We start from the raw sequence: 11,602 nt of genomic DNA, 5'->3' as shown, positions 1-11,602 counted from the left end.
AAAATTATTATTCGTGTTATATCGTGCATTTTTAAAAATATTTCCAAACTAAGTCTCTCGCATAGCTCTGTTTCTCAACATACCAACGAAATATGGCCGACGAAGCGCTCGCTAAAGCTGGCCTACACTTTGATGAACTAAACAAAATACGAGTGCTTGAGCCTGATGTTGCACAACAAACACGAGAATTAAAAGAAGAATGTAAAGATTTTGTTGACAGTAAGTTTTATGATATTCTCTGCATAAGTGAAAAGGATGTACCAGTAATGTTTCATAAAGGTATTAAACGCAATGTAGTGTATATAATGGAAGGATAGTAACTAAACTATTGATTATAAACTGGATGAATGTTTGGTCATTTATTCTAACGACGATAGATTCTTAAATAAGAAGGATTAATTTCTTTCAAGGATTTTATTGATAACATAGGGAGCATGTGATTTAGCACGATTTAGAGGTGTTTATAATACATTAGTAGACTTTAGTAATCATGAGAGGTCAGGCCAGAAGAAATGAAATGAAGCTGGGTGCCATATGAATTAGTCTGCTGCATGGAGGAGTTTATGCATATTATGAGAGTTGTACAATAAAAAGAAAATAAAACCAGTCTGGGTGAAACGGGACACTTCTGAAATTATGACAATGTCAAAGATGTCTACACTCTAAATCTTGATATGATTAAAGTCAATATATAAAGGTGAGAAATTATTGTGCTAGTTTAATAAGGAACTTCGAAGCTAGGGATAGTAATGTAAATCAAACAAAATTTGGAAGCATGTTCAGGAGAAGATCAAGGTTTTTTTAGGAGGAAGAACAGTTTATCAGCATTAACGATAGGGTAGAAATGCAGCAATACTAAATGAGTCTTTTTCTCCTGTTTTCACACAGGAAAAATAAATAGTATAACTATTGTGACAAGGCTTTCATTTAATGGTAGCAGTCTTGGTGCACATAAGAGTAGCAACTTTTTACATTCAAGAAAAGTGAAGAGATTTTACACACCTTACACACCTCACAGTCCAGATTTGATACCCTAAGGATTCTGAAAGAATTGAGTGTTGAGTTATTTCTTCCACTGTGCTGTTTATTTAAGAAGTCGTTGGAGTCAGGAGATTTACCATATGATAGGAAAACTGCAAAGATAATAGCTTTGTGGATTTTGTAGAATTTTGCTTAGATGATTAAGAAACTTTTTAATAGGACAGCATTTTAGGGTAGGGTCAAGTAAAGCCAAAGTTATGAGTGGAATGCCATTAATAACATCATGTTGTAGTATATAATCATGATGGAAATGATCAATCTTCGGTTTTTTAATTTCCAGAAATTGGAGAATTTCAAAAAATAGTTGGAACATTCATTGAAATGGTTGATGCAGTTGCAAAAGAAGTTGAAAAGGAAAAGATGAAGGTTTGTTTTTACATGAGATCTGTAGAACGATGATTATTCTTCCATTTTTTAAAACTAGTTGTCAGAAAATGAACTGAGCACCATTTAAAATTTGTATCACTAATGTTAAATTGCAAGACAGATTCCCCCAATACTTGTCATGTTTGACATATAGATATGTATATGTATATTTTTTTAGCCATCATGATGCGAGGTAATTGCCAGTGGCAAAACAAATGATTCTGCAGTGTGATGTCTATTAGAACAGATCACATTGTGTAGGAAAGTGAACTAGCACTTGTAAATTAACACTGCACAGCATCTCTTGAGAAATTATCATGACTGATATATTTCACCTTTTTGTAGGCCATAGGAGCAAGAAACCTGCTGAAATCTATTGCCAAACAAAGAGAAGCACAGCAATTGCAACTGCAGGCCCTCATCATAGAAAAACGCATGCAGCTTGAAAGGCAAGTGATGAAAGGATCTAATGTTCTGCTTTGGAAGAAATGGCCTCCTTATCAGTATATTAATTTGCCAAATATAATTTAAGACCAAACAATACAGATCCTTTGATAAACCCTCCAGTAACTGATGAAGTTTTCATTATCTGTGTCTGTAATTTGCTTCATGTATATTTTGTAGAAGTGAGCGTAATGTGATCAGATGTCTTGAGAGCGAATTAGGGACATGTGCCGATCAGGGTGTTGTCACCGACAAAGAGCACCGAAAAAAGGGAGGGAATTAATTGAAATAGAAGAAAACTAGGAGACAAATTTGACATAGGCAAAAGCCAAAACCAAAGGCACAGATGCGAATCTGTGTACGATAATCAGATTTTTAAATACATGAGGGACATTGATAAACTTTTTAGATGAATGTGGGACATTGGGACTCAGTCAAAGGCAGCACTGTCCCACCTAAATTGGGACTTCTGGTCGCCATAAGTGGGAGTCTGTTATATGCAAATGTGGGTGCATGGTTGTTGATTTAGTCTATGTATGATTTAAATAAAGAAGAATGAGCAAATATTCACTATAATAATCATCATCTTCCAACAGATTAAGAGTCCAGCATAATGCACTTCAGAAGGAGGAAAGTGACCAGGCTGAATTTCTTGATCAACTACTTTTACAGAAATAGACAATAAAAATAGCTTTATATTGTAAAATCTTTTCCGTCCCATCTTCTCTCAGTGGTGCATTTTTCATCTTCAGAGGAAGTGATTTGTTGTGAAAAATTGTGGTATATAATAAACATTTGTGATGAAACTTTGCTGACCTTTTTTTTTGATGAAAAAGACATTTACACAATTGCAGTGTCTGAAAAGCAAGTTCCATTTGACTCTTACTTGTGCCAGTAGTGGCATGAAAGTCTTTAAATACACATACACGATACCTGTAAATCAGCATGTAGTCTCAGCTTGACACTGGGTTTTTTCCCATCTCCCCCATTCCCTATCTTCTCCTGGTCATCTCTGACATGCTTTACTGCAGAATACATGCCATTATCTTCTACCTCTACATCAATCAGCCTACCGTCTTCTTAGCACAGCTCTCTTCTGTGCCACTGACAATGGTCTGGTTTCAGTGCTTATGCTCCTTGTCTTTCATGTTTGATCCTCTTGACCATGAAGTCTGGTCAATCAACGCTCTTCCATTTTTCAGGTATTCAATACATCTTTTCTGGTTTCTGGGCTACTTCTGTGACTGACCTCACGCTGTCATTATTGCTTCCTGTTTTTCCCACCCTTTTTTCCAGTCCTCCATGTGTTTTCCAGGATTATGTCCTCTACAATCTTTACCAGGGAGTACATCGTTGGTCATCAAATGCCATGACCTCAGCCAATGAAACTCAAGCATATGCTAACTATCCAGTGAAAAAAATTGATAGCTCTCCTCCATCAAACTACTATTCTGACATCCAGAACAGAAAAACTAAATTCAAGCTGAACCCTGACAAAACTGAGGCACCTTTATACTAGCTGTTCCTGTAGCCTCTGTCTGGCACCACAATTTCCTTATCATCTGGTATCCTTAAGGAATCCACCCTTTCCATGCAGCACAGCCCCACCTCTCCTTTTTTTGGTAAGAACTTCTCTCCAATGCCTCATCATCATCTATTGCTGAGTAGTTATCGCCATTTCTCATGCTCAACTCCCTTTTCACTGCCACACTCCACAATGCATTCAGAAAGCGCGTCTGGTGCTGGAGGCACCTAAGACTAATCACATCACCCCCTCCCCATCCCCAGTTTTTCTTCATTGGCCCTGGTGTTACAAAGTGGACTGCCATGTCTCCATCTATGTGCTCCTGATTATCTCCCTTCCTCCACACTCCTTGCACTATGTCAGAGCTCACCTCTTTAAGATATTCAAAACTCTCCCCAGCACTTCAAAATATGTTCATAGGATCAGCAAGTGTTCAGGTTTCAAGCTATAAGCCTACAATAATGACAGCTCCAACACACACTTTCAGACAGCATTTCTTAAAAAGTTTGCAAGGATTATGAAAGCAACTGTGTGGAACGGATAGCGACCGTCATGTTTTGTGACGCTACAGAATTTTCATTACAGTATGCAAAACACTGCAGAAGTCACAGACTCAAAGCTGCACAAGCAAGATGACCTTGAGCTACTTATAATACAAGCGCTCTGAATACCTTATACACTTCCTGTGAAATATGCTTATTCATTATGTGTATCAAGGAATGCTAAGAAAACCTGGACCAAGAGCTCAATGGCTATGGAGTGAAATGCACAGTACTGAAGAGATAATATGATAGGTATTTTATCAATACCCATCTAAGTCATCAATACTTGGCATTACATTTCTAATCTTGTAGCTCCATGATGTACTCAGCATTGATCTTGGAACTAACATGCCCCATGATCTCCAGTCAAAATATCATTTATCAGCAAGATCAATGGGGGAATGGAGGAAATCAGTGTTTTATGCCAAGCCAGTAACTAAGGCTATATCATGGCAAGGCAGCCAGTCCTCTAAACAGACACCAAACGCAGAGAAAGAACAGCATGTCTGAGGCATGAGCTGAACCCAGAACAGCAAACTCTGCACTGGTGACAGGTGCTGACCATGCACCACTGCAAGATCAATGAGAACAGTTTTTAAAGTGCTGAAACCCATTATAAAGTATTTCCTTGAATCTGATTAAAGCCACAACCACAAGATTGGCAAGTTTCAACAAAAAATGCCATCTAACTGATGTTTAAGTTGCTGCACAGCTGTCAATGAAGTGGCACAGTGCAGTGGGAGGCTCGACTATCAGGTTACTGTTTTGAGAGCTGCTCATAAACATAGCAGGAAAACTTCCCTCTGCCCACCCAGTCACTGGTCTGAGAGGATACCCGATTTATCAGGGAAGGCGAGGGCAACAGGAATGGGTTTCACCTCCACACACCACACTGCAGACAACCATATTTTCTGCCTGGAAGTTATGGGACCTTATTACATGCTTATTAACACTGCTTCTTAGCACTTAATAACTTAGTCATACACAACAGAGGGAAACCAGCATGCATGTTTTCTCTCAGCTGTTAACTACTATTGCAGATGAAGATTCTGTCTCAACTATAATTCGTAACAAAAATCGCAATCTTACACATCAATTCAAACAAAACAATGTTATAAAAAACATGTTTATATCATATATCTCCATCTTTTGGAGCATGATGTCACTTCTTTTGACATCCACAACACTCGATTACAATTTTAAAGAGAATTCATTCTAGTCTCATTTTCTAATAGAAAAAACAGTTTAACTGGACACAAAAATTCACACGTCCACTGCAAACCCCACAACAGCTTAAGAAGCTTGTCAAGAGAGATAATTATGTGCAGTTAACAAAATTACACCTTCTCAGATATCCACCTGATGGTCCAATGGTCATGGATAAATAATAAAGCCAGCAAACTGATGCATAGAATTTCATGAAGCAAAATAACAAATGGCAAGCTTACTAACCTCTACCAAACCAATCCGAAAAGACTCTTGCTTTTTCATGTTGCCGCAGCACATCACAGCAAGGCCTTATACAAAGATAATTATATGCCGGTGGATTTGCATGCTCATTCCATTAAGAATTTTCTCATGATTTCTTAGGGTAAGAATACCCATATCTTCATAGAAAATAGCTGGCCAACTTGACCAAGTATCACATTTTAACTTCCCAAATCACTTCTTCACTTTAGTCCAAGCTCTTCTATCTCTGATAGACCAAAGTGGGTATGCCGGACCCAGAAATTTACACCGTCCAAGGGCAAAAGAATTTCATCCATGAAAGTGTGAGGGATTGCAGTGAACTGTAATTCCAGCATGCTCATCTTGTTTAGTCTGGTTAGAAGCTATACAATAGCCATGAGAAACTTTACACAGTATTATTAACCTCCCAAGCAGAAATGACAGTGGTCACGAAATACTTCATGTGCAGCAAAACGTGAAATGGTCACAAACATCTTAGTGGTGTTGGCAAGATGCTTGCATGCTGTCAAGACTTATTTTTTGTATGTCTTCTCAACAAACTCCTCCCCCTTTTTGATGTTAGCCAACAGCTCTGGCATGGCAGCCTTCAACAAATTCACCTCAAAGTCAATGAGTTTTCCCATACCGAGGTTCTTCTCAATACCGTCTTTCTGCAAGAAAAAAAAGGTGTTTTAAATTTTACCTCGCCAAATCTATCTTTATGCTAGTTTATATCCAGTTTGTATTTGAAAATAAGCTTATATGAAGTCACACTACACTGATCACATTAACACAGACCGTTTCTCAAGAAACAGGGGATTGGCAATAGTCATCAATTCACTTGCACTTGATACAATATGAGATCTCATTGATACAATTTTTCTCATGAAGAGGATTAACAGACATGCAAACAATGCTTCTCTTTAAAAAAAAAATTCTTACTGTCATCATGGTATTAATTTTGAAGGATCAAGTACCCTCAGGATTTAAAAAAAAAGGTAAGATGAGAGCTTACCCCGAGAAGGAGAGGTGTAGCAAAGTATTTGGCTTCTGTCTCCTCAGAGCTAACAAATGCACATTGTACCCTGCCCTCAAACCCATTCAATGCTTCAAGAAGACTGGTTGCAAACTCAGCAGCAGCGTATGCCATCGAAAGTGTAGCTGAACCCTGAAAACCAAGATCCAAAGTGAAACTCCATCATAATTCATTATAAATGAAATGCACAGTAAGGCCTCCTCATTAAGACCTTCCATACTGCAACCCTCTCATAGATAACAACCCAAAATATTTTCACAGAAGCACTTCACATTGTAAACATCTCTAATATGACTACCTAAAGGAACTTACAACCAACCATTTGTGTTCTATGCGGAAGTTGCATGTTGGGGAAAAAAATTTAAGTACTGTTTCCCACTGACCATTTGCCCTATATTACAAATTTCTTGAAAAATAAAATACATAAGGAAAACTTGAAAAAGACTGCTTTTTTACTGGGTCACCTGCCATTTTGACCCAAAACCATGTTGCCCTAACCATATATCAACCACCTGTTTGATTTGTATCAACCTCGCTGTGGAAACAGGTTTAGGACAAAATGATTATGCTTAAAAAAAAAAAAAACCCTACAAATATCCAACACTTTAAAAGTTCATCTTTGTCTACCATGGTACATGTGCACTTCTCAAGTGCTTTTACCTGGAAAGTTAGTAACCCTATAATTCTTTAATCAAGCACAACAATGGCACAATACGCAAACAAGACTTACTGAAAAAGAAAAGCACTATATTTTCTTATATTTTTTGTTTTCAACATTTTTTTCAAAAAACTTGAATTTATAGGTGTCTGAAGTCATGGTTCATTTCCCTACTAAAACCCCTCTCAGTTACAACCCAATTCTGGCTGATTTTAGTAAGTCTCAAAAGCAAGGTTTTAATGTTTTTTAATGAGACAATGCATGAAATAAATAATAAATTTATCAAAATGATATTACAACTGATTGTAAGTACAAAAATCTAAATTAAAAAAATAAAAGCATATCCTCCACAATGAAACTTACAGCACCAGCTTTGGCTTCAACAACTTCAGTGCCAGCATTTTGGATTCTCTTTGTCAGCCGCTCCCTTTCATCCTAAGGCAAATGGTACAAAATAAAGTACAACTTCAAAACTGAATTCTACAGACAGGGCATGGTTAGACTGTGAAAGCTTTGCCAAGTATCTTTGTTGGTAATATTGCAGGTGTAAAAATTTAATAAAAAGACCATGAGACTATAGTCCTCAAAACCCTTCTGCACTTAAGCATTTTAACAAGTATCAGAAACCTATATGCTGTTTTCAGAACATGTTAAAATGCTTTACTTTTGACCCAAATTGTCTACAGTTCACACAAAGATCTGGCTGGTTAAGCACCAGTCTTTATCAGAGCTGTATTGTGGAAAAAAACTTACTGGAGGGAATGAGACATGTGGTGTGCACTGAGAAATCAGAGGAATAATAGTAACACCACTGTGGCCACCAATGACTGGAACATTCACTTTGGTAACATCCAGGCCCTGTAAAAATATTTTGCAACTAAAATTGAGCTAGCAAATATCAAATACAAACTTGCACTACTTAACTTTTATTATTTCTTTACGTCTGCAGTGGAGCATAGGGCTGCACTACTTAACTTACATAAATTAAAAAAAGGAACACAGCTTGGTCAGACTTGCCTTAGCTTCTGCAATAAATGTATTAGCTCGTACAACATCCAGTGTTGTCACCCCAAAAAGTCTGTTGGGGTCATACACTCCTCGTTTTTTCAGGACCTCAGCAGCAATAGGCACTGTGGAGTTAACCTAGTGAAAACAAAATAGCCCCTTCTCAGAAAAAAAGGCTACAAATAAATATGACAGGACCAGAAATACATAACAGAAACACTTTTTATTTCCTGTTGATTCTGCTTTTCCGCTGATCGACTTGAAAAACAATTTTTAAAACTCATCTTGCCCAAAACCAGTTTATCAGCTTCAAAAGCATTGCATTCAAAGCTTCAGCATCACTTTAGTCATGTATCAACAGAACATATGCATAAAATATAAATGTTAACTTATTATTCACTCATAGAATAGTATAAATTACTGATTAGAAAACAAATCTGAAAGGGTTATATCTGAAGCAATACTCATTTGACATAAATGCAACTCACAGGATTTGTAATGATACAGATCATTGCTTTAGGGCAGACATCTGCACATGCATCAACCAAATCTCTCACAATACTGGCATTGGTGTTGAAGAGGTCATCACGTGTCATCCCTGAACAAAAGACATCCTTGATACGACAGGTTTCCTGGGTTACCTAGTACAACATTTGTTTGTGTGCATCCCTGTAATGCACAATGACAATACAGACTTTTGGATAAGCCACAATAAGTTCTAGTACTCAAGTTACATTTCTTTTTAATCTTATGATTGATAAACAAACAATAGATAACTTAATCAAATTATCAATTTTATCAAGATTAAACTTAGCATTTACTGTCAAAAACATTCTCCACCCACCAGGTTTTCTGGGTACTCCAGCTGGAATAATTACAACATTTGCCCCCTCAAGACTCTCCTTTACTTGACTCTCTCCAAGGAATCCTGATACTCTTGCTTTGGTCCTGATATGACTCAAGTCAGCAGCAACACCAGGTGTGTGAGCTATATCATAGAGGTTAAGGTGGGAGATAAGTGGTGACATCTTTAGCAGAAGCGATAAAGGCTGACCAATGCCCCCTGCCGCTCCCATGACAGCAACTCGTGCATCCTTCTGTACCTATTTAACACATCCATTGGAAGAAGCATCTGCACTATGCACATGATCAAAGTTGACAATTGTACAAAAGTATTTGATATTTCTCATCAATATTTTAGATTGTACACAGGAAGAATGCATCAAACTACCTGGCTAAATGTGTTGGAGGTCAAGTGCTACTTTAACCAAGGCATGGTTACTACTAGTTGAAAGTGCAAAATCATTAGCAAATTTCATATCCCATGCAATCAAAGTACATGCTCTACTCACTGTCTCACAAATCCTGTCTTTCACCTCGATTTATGGAAAAACAGATTTCCACCAAAATTACTCCTAGCTAATATCCTCTTATGATGTCCCCCTTACCTCTCAGCCAACATTTGTGTTGCACAGTTGGTGGCAAGATAACAAGTTACAACATAACCCCTCTCAGGTACCATGTTTAAAACGTGCGAGACTTGACTGTTCAGAAGTATAAACGATACAAACTACTATCCATTTTCCATCATATGCACTTATAGAACAGAAAATCTAGTAGTTATAAGTAGTAGTTATTTACAATAGAACTAGAAGTGCAGATGCCAATAGGGTTATGGTGATACCTCATTATTTAAAAATAACAAAATGTTAACATGAAAATACTTCCTGACATACCAAAATATTATAATGTGATACAAATCATCAAACTGCTCAGACCTTAAAACAATGAGATGAACATAAAGACAATGACGGACTTTACCTATCTGGTCTCCTAGTGTAAAACCCTGTGCTTATACATGCATTAAGTTGTGTTATTAGAGCCACACAATCTTTACCCTAGAATGGTAGCATTTTATTGCGAGTGGACAATTCTTTTGCAGATAATGCAAAGTCTTATGCTCTTCTTGAAAATGAAATGAATGGAAGCACAGTAAATTACTAGGAGAAAGTGAGTTTGTTGTGTGGAGAGCAAGCTTTGAAAGGTTTTGTTTTAAGCAAAAGTGCAACAAAACCATTCATTTTGTTATGGTGTGTCATGAGGTGCATTTTAAGTTCATTTTGTGGTTTTGACACAGGGAATTGAGAAAACATGTAGAAAGCAAGTTACAGAAATTAGGTGCCTGAACAAAGGTATGATCCCATTTAAATAGAGATGAGCAGACTCAGTAGTGGGAAGTGGAGTTGCCTGCTGATAATAAACCAGGTGAGAGGAAAATTGTAAGTTGGGAAGAACTTTATTACAGCCTAAGGGCAGTGCAACCATCCCACTGAACAAAGTTTAACAGACCAGATCAAGTTTTTTTCACTGGTTAAAATTTGTGCCTGGGTATAGAATGGCCAAAGATGTCATTTTATGCTATTTTCGGAACTTCAGCCAACTTTTCATTTGATAAACTTGTCAAACACTAGGGGTGATAAGTTTTGTACCTTTTGGACACTGTCTCCCTTATCAACACGGGGAAGTAGATGACAAATGACATCAGAGTATCTGCATAATTCTACTTACTATTATGGCATTTTTTTGTAATTTCTATTGACCGTTAGACTGAAGTAAACATGCACCTGTTTCTTTCATCGGTTAATTTTTAAGTTCCGTCCAGTATATTGATTGCTGTGCATTGGGCTAATGGAACATAAACACATGCCCCCATGGCGTCAAAGTTGCTGCTAAAATGTAAATATCAACAAAGAAATAAATAACTAAAAGTTATAAAATAAATGAAAAACAATTAACAAACAATAACTCATGAAAATGAAGTTTTTAAATGAAAAAAATCAAAGTTAAAAATTTTTTCTTCCTTTATTCAAAATCAGAATACTCAACACCTTCTAGAGTACTCACTTTACGCCTGCCTTTACGGTAATGAGATTTACTTGTTTTCCATTCTGCTGACTTAAAAAAATTTGTTTTTCAATGTTAATCTGACAGTCATGGCATTTACTCGTTTGTCCTCTAACGGCGTTGTTAGACTTAACTCATCATTTTCTTCCCATTTGCCTATTATATGATAATCTGTACAAAAAATAAAACTTGCGTTCCATTCCTAAATCAAGAATTACTTCGTAAATTATCTAAAAACTAAGAAATTACACAAAAATATATTCTCAAAACTAAGACCTTGACACGCATGTAAAGTCACGTAGATGGAAACCTGCAACAATAAACCCAGCACATTTCTGTCTGACATCAATAACGCATGCGAAAATATGCCGTACCATCACTTTACTAGTGGTCGAAAATTCTTTTCTGACCACAGTAATAATCTGAGAAGGTTTCACAAATCTTGAAAACATGTTTGCTGCTGCTTGACACTGATTTCCACCGGTAGGCTACTCAAACCGGAAAACGTAAATAAACTGGAGCATGCGCATCGTAGTACTTTTAAAATTACTACGCACTTGACAACGCTAAAATAAGAGACTATTTAATTATTCGATACATATCGATAATAGTGAGAATTTAATTTAATATCT

At 36.9% G+C, this 11,602-nt stretch overlaps 2 protein-coding genes across 3 annotated transcripts; one reads left to right on the top strand and one right to left on the bottom strand.

The window, feature by feature from the left end:
• The first annotated feature begins 74 nt into the window (after nt 1-74).
• LOC112561068 (intraflagellar transport protein 20 homolog) lies at nt 75-2,660 on the top strand. Its single transcript, XM_025233267.1, has 4 exons — nt 75-219; nt 1,322-1,407; nt 1,753-1,856; nt 2,448-2,660. Exons 1-4 carry the CDS (start codon nt 93-95, stop codon nt 2,527-2,529), a joined length of 399 nt encoding a protein of 132 aa, XP_025089052.1. The 5' UTR covers nt 75-92; the 3' UTR covers nt 2,530-2,660.
• A 2,368-nt stretch (nt 2,661-5,028) lies between these two features.
• Nucleotides 5,029-11,498, bottom strand: LOC112561063 (malate dehydrogenase, mitochondrial-like). 2 transcript variants are annotated; one of them, XM_025233259.1, is made up of 9 exons: nt 11,345-11,478; nt 10,971-11,021; nt 8,911-9,169; nt 8,555-8,664; nt 8,079-8,204; nt 7,815-7,919; nt 7,425-7,496; nt 6,383-6,535; nt 5,029-6,038 (listed from the first exon to the last, which is right to left on the bottom strand). In XM_025233259.1, exons 1-9 carry the CDS (start codon nt 11,420-11,422, stop codon nt 5,901-5,903), a joined length of 1,092 nt encoding a protein of 363 aa, XP_025089044.1. In that variant the 5' UTR covers nt 11,423-11,478; the 3' UTR covers nt 5,029-5,900. The 2 variants fall into 2 exon arrangements, with proteins under 2 accessions (XP_025089044.1, XP_025089045.1); XM_025233260.1 differs by lacking the exon at nt 10,971-11,021 and having other exon boundaries at nt 11,345-11,498.
• Between the last annotated feature and the right edge of the window lie 104 nt (nt 11,499-11,602).

Source organism: Pomacea canaliculata, linkage group LG4, assembly GCF_003073045.1.
Source record: "Pomacea canaliculata isolate SZHN2017 linkage group LG4, ASM307304v1, whole genome shotgun sequence".
In the NCBI taxonomy this organism is placed as follows: domain Eukaryota; kingdom Metazoa; phylum Mollusca; class Gastropoda; order Architaenioglossa; family Ampullariidae; genus Pomacea; species Pomacea canaliculata.
The sequence above is the reverse complement of the archived record's forward strand: the minus strand, read 5'-3'. Positions and strand labels throughout refer to the sequence as shown.

Coding starts and splice junctions, on each gene's coding strand:
- LOC112561068 (XM_025233267.1), top strand. CDS start 93: ATGGCCGACGAAGCGCTCGCTAAAGCTGGCCTACACTTTGATGAACTA. Junction 1,408..1,752: donor TTGAAAAGGAAAAGATGAAG/GTTTGTTTTTAC, acceptor ACCTTTTTGTAG/GCCATAGGAGCAAGAAACCT. Junction 1,857..2,447: donor AAACGCATGCAGCTTGAAAG/GCAAGTGATGAA, acceptor ATCTTCCAACAG/ATTAAGAGTCCAGCATAATG.
- LOC112561063 (XM_025233259.1), bottom strand. CDS start 11,422: ATGTTTTCAAGATTTGTGAAACCTTCTCAGATTATTACTGTGGTCAGA. Junction 7,497..7,814: donor CACATGTCTCATTCCCTCCA/GTAAGTTTTTTT, acceptor CATTTGCCTTAG/GATGAAAGGGAGCGGCTGAC. Junction 6,039..6,382: donor CTACACCTCTCCTTCTCGGG/GTAAGCTCTCAT, acceptor TTTTTCTTGCAG/AAAGACGGTATTGAGAAGAA.